This window comes from Eurytemora carolleeae, unplaced genomic scaffold (assembly GCF_000591075.1).
Source record: "Eurytemora carolleeae unplaced genomic scaffold, Eaff_2.0 scaffold1481, whole genome shotgun sequence".
NCBI classification, from domain to species: domain Eukaryota; kingdom Metazoa; phylum Arthropoda; class Copepoda; order Calanoida; family Temoridae; genus Eurytemora; species Eurytemora carolleeae.
Window position 1 is genome coordinate 58,541 of NW_019397370.1, and position 17,199 is coordinate 75,739.

At 34.6% G+C, this 17,199-nt stretch overlaps 2 protein-coding genes across 5 annotated transcripts; one reads left to right on the plus strand and one right to left on the minus strand.

The window, feature by feature from the left end:
• Positions 1-2,075: 2,075 nt before the first annotated feature.
• On the plus strand, positions 2,076-11,208 carry LOC111713808 (triokinase/FMN cyclase). 4 transcript variants are annotated; one of them, XR_002767796.1, is made up of 16 exons: positions 2,079-2,328; positions 2,735-2,765; positions 2,932-3,075; positions 4,258-4,346; positions 5,642-5,699; positions 5,808-5,904; positions 6,003-6,061; positions 6,142-6,282; positions 6,435-6,775; positions 6,833-7,007; positions 7,332-7,474; positions 7,654-7,703; positions 8,787-8,844; positions 9,919-10,074; positions 10,212-10,558; positions 11,010-11,208. XR_002767796.1 is itself a non-coding variant. In XM_023488749.1 (15 exons), the coding sequence occupies exons 1-15, from the start codon at positions 2,206-2,208 to the stop codon at positions 10,278-10,280; spliced, it is 1,734 nt and encodes a 577-aa protein (XP_023344517.1). In that variant the 5' UTR covers positions 2,076-2,205; the 3' UTR covers positions 10,281-11,208. The 4 variants fall into 4 exon arrangements, 3 of the variants coding, with proteins under 3 accessions (XP_023344517.1, XP_023344518.1, XP_023344516.1); XM_023488749.1 differs by lacking the exon at positions 4,258-4,346 and adding an exon at positions 4,136-4,224 and having other exon boundaries at positions 2,076-2,328; positions 10,212-11,208; XM_023488748.1 differs by having other exon boundaries at positions 10,212-11,208.
• Positions 11,209-14,143: 2,935 nt separating this feature from the next.
• Positions 14,144-15,369, minus strand: LOC111713809 (NAD kinase). Its single transcript, XM_023488751.1, has 3 exons — positions 15,346-15,369; positions 15,002-15,298; positions 14,144-14,722 (listed from the first exon to the last, which is right to left on the minus strand). The coding sequence occupies exons 1-3, from the start codon at positions 15,367-15,369 to the stop codon at positions 14,594-14,596; spliced, it is 450 nt and encodes a 149-aa protein (XP_023344519.1). The 3' UTR covers positions 14,144-14,593.
• Between the last annotated feature and the right edge of the window lie 1,830 nt (positions 15,370-17,199).

The following is a 17,199-nucleotide window of genomic DNA, read 5'->3' on the forward strand; positions in this document are numbered from 1 at the left end:
ATTATTAATAATAGTGATAATTTTAGAATAAAATGCTTATCTTACAGTAAATTTAAGTGCAATTTTATGTGTTCTTTAGTTTCTGTTTTTACGCTTTTTATTTAATCTTGGAAAACATGTCAACTAATGTGAAAAAATTTCGTTTTCCTTGTTATATTTGACACTTGTGACGCCGTGTATAATTGGTCTAGTGCTCTTTTGCCACCTTTTTTACTTGATAATCTATTTGTGTTGAGGAATGTAATACTGAGCTATATATAAGTCTGGAATAAAGACACATTAATCTAATTAGAATATAACTTGGCAGAACCCTTCCCCTTTAGAGTATGTAAAAAGAAAAAAGGGTTCAATCAGAAATGTAAATATACATTTTTTACTGATAAAGACGACAGATTTATGTTATGAACGAATTAATTGTTTTTTAATTTCTCTGTTAAACAGTTGTTAGCTACGATAGATACAACTTTTAAGTGAAATCATAATGGTATCACCTTTCTTTAGTTTAAAAGAAAAATCAGTTCTTGATATAATGGATTTAAAAAATCAAATACAGGGTGTCCCAATAAACATGGGAATTCAGTAACGAATTCGATATCGTCTTTTCAAATAATTCTTTGATTTAGTATAGTGATACATACTGAGAAAGCTGTAATCCGAAAGATTTTCGTCTGCTATGTTTACAATTTGTTATTTATGTATTGACTGCATACGGTTGTTATACTTAGTAAAACAAGGAAACTACAGTATACAAACAAAGTAAACTTGTCCGTCTTCACTGTTCATCCTGCAAAGGCTGTAGACACATCTTTACAACCATTCACCGTTTTCATAAAATAAACTATAGTAGGCATAATAATGCTATGACTTTTGAAATCAGGTATTACAATGCTAATTCATAACAAAGACGATATTGAATTCGTCACTAAATTCCCATGTTTTTTTGGACACCCTGTAGATAAATATATGAAAAACAGGATAAAACATGAATGTTTGTTATATTGTATAGATATATTGTTTTTTGTTTGTATGTCCAACCACAACTTTCACCTTTTCACCGATTTGCCTCAAATTTTGATTAGGGAACTCGGCCAGAACTACGGGAATGTTCTCAGCTGCGGATTAAAAGTTTTAAGTTAAACATGGACTTTTATAGATTTAATTGTGATTGTAATTCACAGTGTTGTAATTAAAGGTTTTTTCTTTTTACCATTTATCATACGTTAATACGTCTGCTTTGTTGCTAGACGAATTACCCTCATTTCTCAACCGGTTGGATTGAGATTTTTTTGGTTTATTTCTTTTTTAACATGCAGGGTGTCCTACGAAACATGACAGTAGCAAGACGACTTTAAAGTCGTCTTCTCTGATATTTGAATTTGTTTATCACATTCAGTCCTTAACCTACTTTAGCTGGATGACTCTTGAAGCAATAACCGCAAAATTAGCCTGGTTCTAACATTTCATGATTCAGATTTCACCTTGTAAAATAAAATCAAAATTGTCGAAATCTGAGCGAAATTTTTCATATCTCGAGTAATATTGAAGGCACAAAAAGGCAGACCACATTTTGGAAATGCCAGGGGTAGGATTATTTTGTGATGATTATCGATAGAATTTTATTTCTTAAGTTAGGTTGACAAAAAATTCAGCATGTATCAAAAATAAAAGACGACCTTTAAGTCGTCTTGCTACTACTGTCATGTTTCGTCGAACACCCTGTATCTACAGGATTATTTTGATTTAATGTTCTTTTAGCAAGTGTTTCGTATGTTTTACTTAATCTTGTTATATTACAGAGATAACTAGAAAACTCTGAAACAGGAAGAGACATGACACTTAAAGCAAATGTGCAGTGTAAACAGACCCATTTCACTAAATTAGTGATTAAATAAGTGTCTAGTAAAACTATTGGCTTGGTAATGGTAACAGTACCAAAAACACTTAAATATTGTTATAATGTCGTCTTCCTATTTCATTGTTTTCTGGTTATTACTGTATGTAGATAAGAAAAACATGTATGAGGGGAAGGAGGAGGGATGTCTGAATTTGTTTGAATTAGATGAGTCGGGTTCAGTGAGTACTCCGGTAGGCCGATAGAGTACACACAGACCGGATTTGATAGAAGCTATACTCTCAAGCCATATAGCAACAGAACAGTTGGATTTTATCCTTAACCGTGCAATCTCAATCTGCTTGTAGTTGAACATGTCAGGGAAGAAGCTGATCAACAAGGTTGAGGATGTGGTCGACGAGGCTCTGGACGGATTAACCATGATTAATCCTGGAATCAGGAGAATAAAAGGACAGAGGGTTCTACTACGTGAGACGGTAACTATACATTTCTCTTGCATTTATTTCTTTATATTTTAACACTGAAAACAAATCTTATTCTAATTTAAATGATTTTATTTTACTTTTTTACACTTGGCTAACACCAGCGTATGAATTTGCAGATTGATTAAAATTGATTCTCGTTAAATTTTAATGACCCGAATTTTTTAAAATTCCACATCGGGATAAATAAATCTGTGTACCAATAAACATTAAAACATTAAACACAGTAATTATAATGCAATGTAACCCCATTTCACTTGATAAGTTTATGTAAAAGCTACTTAAATCATAAAATTGCTTAAATATCGCCTTCCTATTCCACAGTTTTATGGGCCTCAGTGTAGTTTTATTTGTTCCAGGACAATTCTTCGAAACTATAAAAGCAATAACTTGATTTCAGGTTGACAAGAAGAAAGTGGCAATTCTCTCAGGTCAGCAATTGTAGAATAAAAGGAAATGGCCAAATATGATCCATTTGAGAAATCTGTATTGATCATGTACAAGATACATGTTTGAAATCACGACAGGAGGTGATTTGAACAAGTTTTTTATTTTTGGCGAATTTTTTATTTTTATCTTTTGTTCACACAAACCTAGGCGGAGGATCTGGGCATGAACCCTTCTGTGCCGGATATATCGGGACAGGTATGCTGACCGCTGGAGTAGCTGGCGGAGTATTCGCCTCTCCGCCAACCTCTTCAATACTAGAAGGAATCAGAGCAATTGCAACCAATAATCCAGGTTAAATCTCAATTTTACTTTTTAGTATTTCATTTAATATTCACGAAATCTAAGAGAAACAACCCCTCAGACATTGAAAGAACAAGGTGACCAAATATATAAGTAATACTTTGCTTGTCTGTCTGTTTGTTTGTCTTTTTTTTATCAAATAAACGTTGAAACAGCTAAACCGATCTGGCACAAATTTTTTGTGGGACCTCACGTGACCCTAGGGTAGGTTTATGGATGACCGAATATTTTTAAAATTTGCCTCTAAAAAAATTGATTTTTGAAAATTCTGAAAATCCACGAAATTATTTTTATAAAATCTGCGAAATTATTTGTTTTGAAATAGAAGATAGGTGAGAAGCGCTCTGAAAGCCTAGTAAACATAGACATGAATTGAAACTTTACCACGCACTCTTGATTTTCTAATCCCTATATCTTTGCAACCAAATGTCGTAATCTTTAGATATTTAAAATTATGAATTTTGTTAGATCAAATAATCTGAGTTTAAAATATCAAAGGTTTACAAGATCTGGTTGAAAAGTTTAGGTATTAGAAAATTAGAGCTTAGAGCGAAGACTCAATTCCTGTAGTGCCAGCTAAGTTGTGCTATGCCTGCTTTTACCTTCAAAATTGATGGTGATAATAAGAATTTCGTCCCAGTTTCATTTAATAAAATGTAAGCAAGATTATCTGAAACTTTGATATCTCTCCTTCATGTTTAAGATACAAATACTGTGAAATTCATTATGGAAAGCTCATTTTTCGTACAATCATATTTTCGGACACACTTTCTTTCCTTTTTTAATGGCGTCTTTTTTAATATTTTATACTATTTTGTTAATTATACTCCTTAATTTACTTTAATCAACTATATTTAAAGCTAAGAAGAAAGTCTATGTAAAATCCCAAACCTGAATCAAAATTGTCTTGTTCAGATTTTTATGAATATGTGGACATTTTATTAATTTAAGAGCAAAATTTGAGACTTTGGAAATTTGAATTCATTTTTTAAATTGCTCAATAGAACAGGATGGGGTTCTTGGTTCCGAATTTGATTTTGTTGTGTTCTAGCCGGAACCCTAGTCCTGGTATTCAACTATACCGGAGACAGGCTAAACTTTGGGATGGGTGTGGAGAGAGCCAGGGCTCAGGGTCTCAAGGTAAACCCCTCCTTCTGTATCATCATATTTCAGCGGGAGCTCTCGTACTTGTAATCAACTATACCGGAGATAGAATCAACTTCGGACTCGCGGTAGAAAAAGCACGGAGCGAAGGTCTCAAGGTATATTTAGAGTTCTTCACTGCATCAATTCTTAAGTTACTTAAGATTTTTTTGATTTATTTTAATTCCACCGTGTGTACGAACCCCAACTCAGAAGTTGTAACTAACAATATCTTGGAGCTGTAAGCTATTTCGTATACATTCACAGTTAGTCTAGATTTAACTTTTCCTCCAGGACCTTTCATTAGATTGAATTGACCTTGATTTAGAATCTGACTGAATCTTATTTTTTTCTTGCTTAGGTTGTAATTGTAAAACTAAGCGATAGAAAGACGACTTTTAGACACTGGTAAAACTATTTGTTTTATAGCAATACCCTTAAACAAATAAGATTGCTTAAATTACGTCTTCTGATTCCACGGTTTTATTTGTCTCTCTGTACATAAAATGATTTCTTAACATGTAGTTATAAACATGTTATATTTTATAAACAAATCTTGAATTTGAACTGCATGAATTTTAAGATTTTTACCTTCATGAAAGTTAGTGCTTTATGGCCTTCAAAATTGTTGACCTACATCAAAACCGGAGTTAAAGCTATGACCTTGAATACTGCAGTCAAACTCTCCCTGATCTTGAGTACTGTCGACCTCTCCGTGACCTTGAATACTGACGAACTCTCCTTGACCTTAAATACTGTCGACCTCTCCTTGACCTTGAATACTGTCGACCTCTCCCTGGCCTTGAATACTTTCGACCTGTCCGTGACCCTGAATACTGTCGACCTCTCCTTGACCTTGAATACTGTCGACATCTCCGTGTCCTTGAATACTGTCGACCTCTCCTTAACCTTGAATACGGTCTACCTCTCCTTAACCTTGAATACGGTCTACCTCTCCTTAACCTTGAATATGGTCGAACTCTCCTTAACCTTGAATATTGTCAACCTCTCCTTAACCTTGAATACGGTCGAACTCTCCTTGACCTTGAATATTGTCAACCTCTCCTTAACCTTGAATACGGTCTACCTCTCCTTAACCTTGAATACGGTCTACCTCTCCTTAACCTTGAATATGGTCGAACTCTCCTTGACCTTGAATATTGTCTACCTCTCCTTAACCTTGAATACGGTCGAACTCTCCTTGACCTTGAATATTGTCGACCTCTCCTTGACCTTGAATATGGTCGACCTCTCCTTGACCATGAATTTTGTCGACCTCTCCTTGACCTTGAAGATGGTCGAACTCTCCTTGACCTTGAATATTGTCGACCTCTCCTTGACCTTGAATATTGTCGACCTCTCCTTGACCTTGAATATTGTCGACCTCTCCTTGACCTTGAATACTAACATGTAGGTTGAAATGTTTGTGAACGGCGAGGATTGTTCTCTCACCACAGCAGACAAGACTGCAGGTAATTATCAGAGAATATTTTCACTTGAACCATGTTTATCTTCAAGATTATGTTCTAGGACGGAGAGGATTATGTGGAACCATGTTTATCTTCAAGATTATGTTCTAGGACGGAGAGGATTATGTGGAACCATGTTTATCTTCAAGATCGTCGGAGCAATGGCGGAGAGAGGAGACTCATTGGATTCCATCCTAAAAGCAACCAGGAACAAACTATTTATAAAAAATAAACTTTTGACAATAAAATTTCTTTTCCCATTTTTGTTCAACCAGTTTTTAAAGTTTAAAGATAGTTTGGTTATAGATCAATATCAGCTAACATGGGTACAATGGGGTTATCTCTAGGCCCTTGCAGCTTGCCAGGTTAATTTCTCATTTTTAGAAAATCTTTATTTTCAAAAAACTTTTTAATGAAATTCTTGATTATATTCTTTTATGTTTAGGACAAGGGCCCCTGTTTAAAGTTGCAGAGGATAAGATAGAGATGGGGTTAGGGGTTCACGGAGAGGCTGGAGTAGGAGAGGTTTCACATACAACAGCAAACCTAGCGGTCAAACAGATCATTGATCATATGACAAAGTCAGGTAAAAATACTTTTAGAAAAAAACATTATCAGTTAAATTAACTATTTGTGTGAGAAACTTTATAAACATATAAGAATACATTATCAACATAATTTTGTCCAGTATCAATTTGATTGATACTTTAGTTAGAACTTTAATGTTTTTTTTTATAGATTCTGCTACGAGGATTGATTTGAGAGCGGGGGAGAAGGTTGCAGTAATCTTGAATAACCTTGGAGGAACCAGTAAACTAGAGGAGCTTATCATTGCAAGGGAGGTTGTCATGCAGCTGGAGGGTCGGGGGTTCAAGGTGGTCAGATTGTATGCAGGACATATGATGACCTCCCTAGAGATGTCCGGGTTCCTTATCAGCCTGCTCAAGGTTTCAGACAATCTGGAGTGGTTGGAGTTGTTGGATGCTCCGACCTCAGCTCCAGCCTGGCCGGCCAACCTAATGTCGGATAATAATCGCGACAGATTTAACCCCGAACCTGTCGAGCCCTCTTCAATAAAGGTGACAAACTTATTTAGCTTAACTGGGTTGGACCGACTAAGATAAATAATATTCCAGGTTGATGATTGGAAGATGACCGGAGTAAAGTTGAACGACGCTGCAGCAGTGAAGGTTCAATCTATCCTGGAGGAGGTTGCCCGAACCCTACAAGGGTTGGAGGCTAAGTTGAACCTGCTGGATAGTGGATCCGGAGACGGGGACTGCGGGTCAACCCATGCTGTGGGAGCTAAAGGTAAACCTAGATCCTTCTCAAATTCTCAAAATGATTTTATCGTGATGTTTAAAATACAAAATACTTGAAAAACGCTCCAAAGAGATAAAGTTTTGCAGGAAAATAAATTGTTCTAGTGTAAAGCATCGGGTTTTATAAAATTGAAAGAAAGAATTGATAAATATTTATTATTTAGAGCAAATGCTTCTTCATTTGTTTCTATTGGTTTTTTAATCAAAAATAATTCTTTTATCTACTATCCCTCTTTGAAAGATAATTTTTTTTTCTGATTTTTTGACATTGTCACAAGTTAAACCTACAATTAATATTACTTTTTACTTGTAGCACTACTGGAAGGGTTGGCAGGCCTTGATTGTAATCATCCCTGGATACTCCTACAGCAGCTTGGAGTACTAGCGGAGAGGATGGGAGGTTCCTCCGGTGGAGTTTATTCTCTTCTCTTTACAGGAGCAGCCAGAGCTTTCCAGGTTCTGTACTGTTCTGTACTGTACTGCATTGTACCCCCTTTATGTACCGTTTGATTTAAAGCCCTCTAGTCAAATTGTGTTTTAAGAAAATTAAGAACGCTCTACGGTGAAAGGTATTATATATCCCTATTTTATCTATCCTAGCTTATCTGTGTGTTCTTAATTTTTTCTTTATCCAGGATCAAGTAGGAGGCGAGGTGGATCCATTGGCTTGGGTCAGGGCTCTTAGGTAATTTTATAGACATTTATAATATACATTTCTACACAGTATACAGAACAATGCTTTTAAAATTTCAGTAACTAGTGTTTAATTAGATTGAGCTCAGATGAAACCTTTAACTCCTCAATCATAATAAGAGGCTTTATTGCTTAGGTTCTTAACCTTAACAAACTTCTAATTATATAGTTTAACTCATTGATTTTTTGCAGCTTTGTTGCTTCAAGAAAGTTTGATATACATGGTAGAGGGTTGCCTACTTAAAGAATAATACTTCAGAGAAGACTGCACGGAGTTTTTACGGTTTCCTTTTATTTATGGTTCTCTGCAACTATAAACTTGTTTCATTCTTTGCCAAATCATTAAATAAATCAACTATTTTCAACGCAGAAGACTTCATTCATCCTTGGAATCGTCATATTCAGGTCGTCTTTGTAGTCTCATCCTTTGTGGGTAACCCCGTATCATGACTCGAGACGAAGAATAACGCTTGCTTTGCTGGAGACTGCAGGAGCTGAGATATATTTTCTACCAATATATTTCTTTGTAACTTGAAATTTGATTTAACTCCCTAGGGAGGGGATGGGGAGGGGTAGGGAAAGGGGANTTTTTCATAATTGCTGTCTTTGGTTTGGATACGGTTATGTATAAATGTACAGACTTGGTTTGGAGACGATTATGTATAAATGTATAGGTTTGGTTTGGAGACGATTTTGTATAAATGTACAGGTTTGATTTTGAGACGGTTATGTATAAATGTTGAGATTTCGTTTAAATATTTGATTGAACTGGAAACTGTTATGTATAAATGTACAGGTTTGGTTTGGAGACGGTTATGTATGAATATATAGGTTTGATTTGGAGACGGTTATGTATAAATGTACAGGTGTTTGGTTTGGAGACTTCTATGTATAAATGTAAAGGTTTGGTTTGGAGACGGTTATGTATAAATGTACAGGTTTGGTTAGGTGACGATTATCAAATGTACAGGTTTGATTTGGAGACTGTTATGTATAAATGTACAGGTTTGGTTTGGAGACGGTTATGTATAAATGTACAGGTTTGGTTTGGAGACTGTTATGTATAAATGTACAGGTTTGGTTTGGAGACGGTTATGAAGTATGGAGGAGCTGAACCTGGAGATAGAACCATGGTAGGTTTAAACAATGCAATTTACAGTGAAGTATAGACAAGGACGGATTCATTGAAATTTGTGTTAACCCTGGAAAATAAAAAAAAACATCTCATGAAAATTGAGGTTTAAGTGTCTCTTTTCCCCTGTTCCTCTCTGCAGGACTCAAGGGGGGAAAGTTGAAAACATGACAGCATCTTGGAAAACATCTTGGAGTGTTCCTGTAAAATCGCCCATGGATTTTATGAAACTGAAAGTTGAGACATTCTGACCGTTTAGAAAATTAAAACCAGTTTTTTTAAACAAACCCAAGATAATACATGGAACAAGTTGATAAACTTGATGTGCACTACTTCTATATGTGATCTCAACCAATGTATGCAGTATGCATTTTATGCGTGGATGAATTTTGTTCTTTATCAGACGTTTTTCCTAAAAAATCAGAATTATTTATTTGAAATAATGTGATAAGAAGAAGATTCCGAATTGTTTACTTTGGATTAGAATTTAGAACTTGATAAGAATAATTTTCAGCATATACTAGATATACAAAGGAATTGAGTTTTGGCCACAAATGCCAATTTTATAGTACCTAAATCTCAACAACCAGATGATGCATACCTTTCATATTTCAAACTTACATTGTTTGATCCACCAGAATTCATAGTTTGAAATATCTACGGTCTACGACATTTGGTTTTAAAGAAATTGGGATTTAAAAATCCGAGTTTGTGGCAAAGACTCAATTCCTTTAATTCCAATAAATAGATCATTCAAAATTCCATTATAACGGGAGCAGACAGATATTTTTAAAACCCAAAAATTTCAGATTGTTAAAACATGGTCTGCTTCTTTTGAATTCTGGAGATTCAAAGGACTTGAGCAAAGGAACTGTGTTTTTGCCCCAAACTCAAATTTTCTAATTCAATCTTAGCAACCTGATCGTGTAAGCCTTATATTTTAAACTTTTACTATAAGATCTAACAAAATTCATAGTTGGAATTATCAAAGGTCTACGATATCTGGTTTCAAAGATATAGGGATACAAAAATTAGAGAATGTGGCAAAAACTCATTTCCTTTGTTCTTTTTACAGATCGATGCCCTCTACCCGGCCCTCCTAGTCCTAGAGGAGACCGGGGGTAAAACCGGTTCTTTAACAGCAGCCGGTGAAGCTGCTCTGACCGGCGCGAAGAAAACGGCGACGATGGTAGCTAGGGCTGGCAGGGCAAGCTATGTGTCTAGAGATAAGGTACAGATATCATACAAACTTAAGTACAAGGTTTCCCCAAAAACAAAACTTATCTAGCTGAGTAGTAAGTGTACAATAATGTATAGTGTACAAATTACAATACATTACAGTAAGTGTAAAACAATTATTTTTTCCAGGTTTCTGAAGAGGACCCAGGAGCAGTTGCTGCAGCAGCTTGGTTTAATGTTATTACTAGTAACCTTTAAAGTTGCTCCCAATCCCTCCTAGAACTGCTCCCATGTCTCCTAGAGCTGCTCCGATATCTCTCAGAGCTGTTCACATCCCACTCAGAGATGCTCCCAATACATGGCATTTTTCAAATTGTACAAATATTGCTCTTGTTGGAGATTTCGACTATACCACTGTGTTTTTATCATTTTCATAGGTGATAATTTTTGTTACGGTTTTAGATTCAAGTTTTACCAATTTTGCTAGATTTTCTATGACACGACAGAATTATACTTGTGAAGAAAATAGGGATTTGGTAAGTTTTCCAAATACCAAGGCATGAGAAATTTCCAGGATACCCAGACATTTGGGAAATTTCTAAAATATTTAAAATACACCACCATCAGATTCCAATAGAAATTTGGGGAATCTCGAATATTTCCCAAATACCCAGACATTTGGGAAATTTCCCAGATACCCAAGTATTTGGTATATTTTTAAGATTTTGGAAATATCTCAAATGAATGGATATTTGGGGAATTTCCCAAAAACCTAGGCATTTCGGAAATTTCCCAGATACCCAGGCATGTGGGAAATTTCCGAAATTCCCTTAACCCTGTTGGAATCTGATGGTGGTGCATATTTAATAATTTCCCAAAAGCCTGGGTTTTTGGGAAATTTCTCAAATGCCTGGGTTTTTGGCAAACTCCTATTTTTGACATTTTTCATAATTGCTGTCACTTCCTCTGATTTTCATATCCAAATAGTTTGAATTCTATTTATTAAAAATTGCACTCTAAAGTTACCAACAATTAAAACAGAAAGTTAAAGATAAATTTAATAAAAACATAGATACAGTTTTAGAAATTGTATTTTCATGACTACTTTGAACCTAATTTTTATATTTTTATTTTGAAGATTAAAAAAGTGTAATAAATTCATAGTCATAAAGTTGACGAGAGGGCATACATTGTACTTCAATGCATTAGTTTTATGTATAATAAACAAAATATTAATAAAAGTAAATTGTTCTTGCCTTGGAATTCTAAAACCTTAAAAGTTCTTAAAATTTTCTTTTCTTGGAGTTTCTTTAACGTATTGTAAGCTAGTGTGCAGTCCATTTTTGAAAATAGTCTTTTTACGGCTTATTAAATAATTTGGCAAAGACAAAAACAAGTTTATAGTTGCAGGGCATCATTACTATAAGGAAACAGATAGTACAAATTCCGACGAACAGTCGTCTATGAAGTCTCATGCTTTATAGGTAACCCTGTATCTGGACACTATAGTTTAGAACGGGTTGACATTTTTTGTTTTAATACACACCTAATCTTAGACACAGCTACGATATATCAAATTATCATGTCTAGCGAGACTGCACTTAAAAAAATTGCTTACTGCATTCTTATTTCTTAGTTTTGCGCAATGTATGGAGAAAATATATGATCTAAAATACTTTATTTTGTCTAAAAACATAGAACGCATATTAAGGATCTAATCACGTTTCAAAGTCAGTGAAAACAACTAATAAAAGAATTTGATATTTTCATGATGAATACAGAATTTATTAAAGCCTGCGGAACTAATCTCTCTTTATGAAATCTGTCTGAACATAAACGGATTCCAGACAGATTAATTTTCACAATGTTTTCATGCGTTAATGCTTAAAGGGACTGTATACGTAATTCTAAATGAACCTTCGTTCAAAGTTGGCAATGCCTGATTCACAACAGCACCTTTAAAAGCTTTGTCTGATCAAGTATGCATTAGATATCCATATTTATAATTTTGAAAACTGATCATTTCCAATCGTGGGTTTTCTACTTAATAATGACTTGCGCATTTCAACTACAGGAAAACATAGTAAAGAAACGACAATATCTTACACATTATTGATCAGATAAAGGTACACTTGAAAAGTGAACCGTTATTTTTGCATGTGGAGGGTCACGTGATATTATTTACAGTTCCTTTAAAGGAACAGTAAACGTAATCTTACACATAGATCCCCGTTTAAACTTTTGGATCAAGAATGAATGTAATATCATTATTTGTCAAGCTTAAAATTAATTATTTTTGCATGTGGTTTCTTTGTAAAAGTGACTGGCGGCTTTGGAGACAATACAAAGAAATTAAAAAACAAAAAATAACGCTTTTTTTGGCAACAAAATGACGATGGTAACTTTGATAAAGGTTTGAAGCAAACCTTTCTGATCGGACTGGTCACTTTTTAATTAAGGGTCAATTGAAATTACGTCCACAGTCCCTTTAAATGCTTCATGACCTAGAACTTTCTAATGCGTAAAAGAATCGTATATCTACTTTAAAACAAAAAGGGTGCAATCTACCAATCTGCCAATATCTACATTGAAAAGTGTATTTTAAACAATTAAATCACACAGCTATAATTGTACATATCTCTATCCCGATTTAGTAAATTCATCTTGGGCATGATATGTAGATAATAGGACGTTTCACGTTCCTAAAACTCTAACTGGTTGATTTATTGTTCATTATAAATTATTCTTTCAAAAATTCATCATGAATGTTATTACACTATTTTCATTGCCACCATTCTTTTTTAACCGGGTCAAAATATGTTGTGTGTTTTTATAAAATATAAAATAATAATAGTAATACTTATTATTAACATGTGTGTCATTTAAACTTGCTTTTTTCTTCACTTTTGTTTTCATTGTTATATGAATGTACGGAAAGTACCTTGCAAAAATTAAAAGTCTATTGTAAAATGGTTATGTCTCTAAAGAATGAGTGTTTTTTCTTTTTTTTTATGCAGAAAGTTATTATTGTTCGAGATTTCATTAATCTCAAATATTTGTCCAGCATTTATATCTGCCGTACAGTCGTCTCTGAAGTCTCATTCTTTGTTGGTAACCCTGTATCTAAAATGTTATAGACTATAGGGGCAAAGGTGGATGAGGGTTATATTGGGGATTCAATCAAAATCCGTACTTGATATTTTCTTAAAAACTACTCAATTCTTAGTTCAAATCAAGGTTATAATGCATGGAAAGTTATTTCAGAGGTGTACGTGCCTCTTTTGAACTGCAGTGTACTGTCTCTGGGCGGTAATGTAAACACGAGACGGATGTCACATCCTGACCAAGGTTATAATGCAAGGAAAGTTATTTCAGAGGTGTACGCATCTTTTGTACTGCAGTGTACTGTCTCTGGGCGGTCATGTAAACACGAGACGGATGTCACATCATGACCAAGGTTATAATGCAAGGAAAGTTAATTGCAGTTGCGTATGCTCTTTGTACATATTGAAACCAGTTCTCTCTGAGCGGAATTTGTAAACAAGAATGATGCATCGTGTTCGTTTAGTATCCTAGGAGATTAAAAGCATTAAATTTTGATAATTTTGTTCACATAATAGTTTCCTATGACCAGAATATTTCATAAATATTTTATGTGAAAGATGGATCCCATGACAGGCTTCGACATCGGTCTTGTGTTTACATTACCACCCAGAGACAGTACACTGCAGTACAAAAGATGCGTAAACCTCTGAAATAACTTTCCTTGCATTACAGCCTTGATCCTTTGCTCTTGTTGAGTAATAACTGACACAAAACTTCAAGTTGTCTTGACTATCATATCTTTCACAACATTTGTCTTATTTCCAATAAAGAAGATATATTGGTTTAATTATCTTGAGAAGTGTCGAATTCTGACAATTTTTCTCATTGTCGCTCCTTCATATATTTACAAGTCACTTTTACATGGAGACCATATTAACCATAAATGACCAGAGTAAGGTTTATCGGGTACTGTTGTGGATCGAACAAACCACATAATAAATAGAGGACCATTTGAAATTGTGTCTTCCGCCCTTTATTTTTTACAATCGCTAGTAGATTTAGAAAAATAAATAAAATGCAATGTAAATTCCATTTATTCATAAGGTTCATTCAAATCAAATATGATTCAGTTTTCATAGTAAACGTGATTCCATGCACGTTACAACGGGTTCATTGCTCAAATATAGAATAGTGATGTCATTCTACAGTGTAAACAGCTCAGGACCATTTTGAGCTTTACAGTCATACGGGTTTACATATATAAATATTCAAATATGTTCATTGTTCAGGGTACATAAAGTACACCGGTCGATATATAAACAGGTGGTCAAGAAAATGTGATATTCTATTAGTGCGTTTTATGATACATTTTCCAGCCACCCTGTATCACAATTTAGGGAAAAAATGTTTGTATGTGCAAGCTGCTTGAAAGACGGAATGCAAATCTTCTCGTAAAATTATTGGCACTTGATGGTATTGTTGCATAAAGTTTGAACGTAGAACATTATGACCTTCTTCATGTACTTCTACCGACCCTCCTCGGCCTGGCCGCCGCCACCGCTCAGATCAGTCAACTCATCGAGATGCTTCTGCTTCTTCCTCACGTTCCAGTGCAAACACTCGGCCAGGGAATCGAACCAGTCACTGATCTGATCCTACGAGAAAACAAACATTAAAATTGTTTTCAACAAAAATTTTTTTTTTGAATTTGTTTAAGATACACAAAAATCTATAGCTTGAATTTAAAACCCCAAAGAAACTGAGTTTTTGTCAGAAACTAAAATTTTCCAATCCCATATTTCTTTGAAAATAACTTTGAAACCTGATGGTATAAACCTTTTATATTTTAAACTTAAAGACATTTAGTGAAGTTTATTGAACAAATTGCATTATAGATCAGATCGACTCATATATTTATTGAAACATTTTCATACCTGTGAGCAGATGGATGGAATCGGATAGATACTGGTGTTAACCCTCAAGCTGTCACCATGACACAGCTCCTGTCGCTTCCTCCCGTCGAAGGAGACCCACGCGGTGTTCCTGCTGTCGGGGCTCACGGAGATCTTGAGCTCTACCCCAGCAGGAACAACGATCGGACGGAATGAGAGAGAGTGAGGACAGATAGGAGTAACCATGACTGCTGGGACAGAGGGATGTATCATACTTGCTCCAGCAGCAACAGCATAGGCTGTACTACCAGTAGGGGTAGAGACAATCAAACCATCACCCTAAAAAAATAAGAGTTTAGAATCAGCTCGGCCATATTTTAAGCAACATTAAAGAAAAGGTTTTTTAGCATAATAAAAACCAGGCTTTCAAAGTGTTAAAAACTTAAAAGTTGTATTGTAACTGATATTAATGTCAATAAAAAAGTCAGTTCACATTGATAATTAAAAACACATTATATCTTTTTCAACCCTAATTAGCTCATATCTTAAAATAGTCCCAAGATGAAGATTGTCTTTAAAATGTTTAGCCGGAAATAGGATTTTTANATCAAACGATGAACAAGTGGAGAAAAATCCAAGCGATGAAAACCTGTAGATCTGGAGTAAAAGGAATCGGAGTGGGGGATAGGATTTACGTAGTTGGAGGATGGGATGGATTCAAAAGGTTAGATACCTGTGAGGTTTATATTCCCAAAGAGAGAAGATGGACCAGGATACCTAGTATGAGTACACCCAGATATAATCATAGTTTGGAGTTTATTGATGGAAAACTGTTTGCTATTGGTGGATTTTATAGATATGGAGATGTAATAGCCAACGTGGAAGCATACGATATACAATCTCAGAAATGGACTGCTATGTGCAAAATACCAAGTAAACGAGCTGGTCTATTCTGTGTAACTGTGCCTGCTGGAGCATTGAACCAGAAGTTGGTGAGGCAACTAGAGAACAAGGTTCAATACCTCGAGAGAAAACGAATTGCCCTCAGAAGAGAAGTTGAGTCCAGGCTTAGGCTCCAACTCTTGGATTCCATAGAAGAATTGAATAATGAAGATGAAGGTGTGCATCTAATTCAACACGAAGAAGAAGGTCCGGTATTTTTAGAAAATATGAATTTAGAAAATAACGATGATAATGAAGATGTTGTTGATATTGAGGACATGCTTAATGTTGCAAATATGCTAGGTATGGTGGGGAATGCAATCGGAGAGCAAAATCAACAATTTGATGAAGAAATTGATATGAGTTCAGATTCAAGCGTTGATACAACTACTAGTTCATCATCTGATAGTGAGGATGAAGGACATGGAGATTGGGCTGATCTTCCCCTACTTCTTCAAGAAAATGTCATGATGGATTTTAATCTAACTGGTAGTGATGTAGTGATCTTAGTGATCTTTATTATGTACCTAATCTATCTATTAAAATTAGAAAAAGCTGTTTTTTAAATCTTTTATGAAATAAAACTTTATTGCAATGCTTTTTCTTCTTCCTTTAAAATACTATTGCTTCTTTTATATTATTTGTTTTTGGTTTATATCACTATTCAACAGAGAATATTCACAGCTAAAGACTTGATCCACAAACTCTGATTTTCTAATCCCAAGATATTTCAAACTTTGAATTCTGTTTGATCAGATATTCCTAATAATCTACCATTGCAACAGCGGAAGTTGGCAATACAGGTTTTAAAGATATAGGGATTAGAAAACTTGAGTTTGTGGCAAAGGCTCAATTCTTACATTAATGCAGGATTACAGATATTATCTCCTCAAATTTGTTTGCACAACGAAGAATTCGTAAAATCTATGTATGTAATTTGTACTATATGTAAATATTGATATCCATACAAAGAAATACAAGGAAAACATTTTTCACAATTATTTCCTTACTTAGAATTTTCTAAATGATATTTGGAAACGTAAATACAGGGTGGCCAAAACTTTTTTGAAAAAATCCGTACAAATCCTGGTAGTAAAAACTACTGTAGGTATTTGAATGCTTGGATGAGAACCCGGAAATAATGAAAAAATAAAATCAACTGAAAAAACTCAACTTAAACTCAATTTTAAAATCCATTTATCTTTGCAACCTGAAAACCTTTGGTTTTTAAACGAAGCCTAATTAATCTGGCAGAATTCACAGCTTATAATAACAAAAGTCTACCACATAAGGTTGCA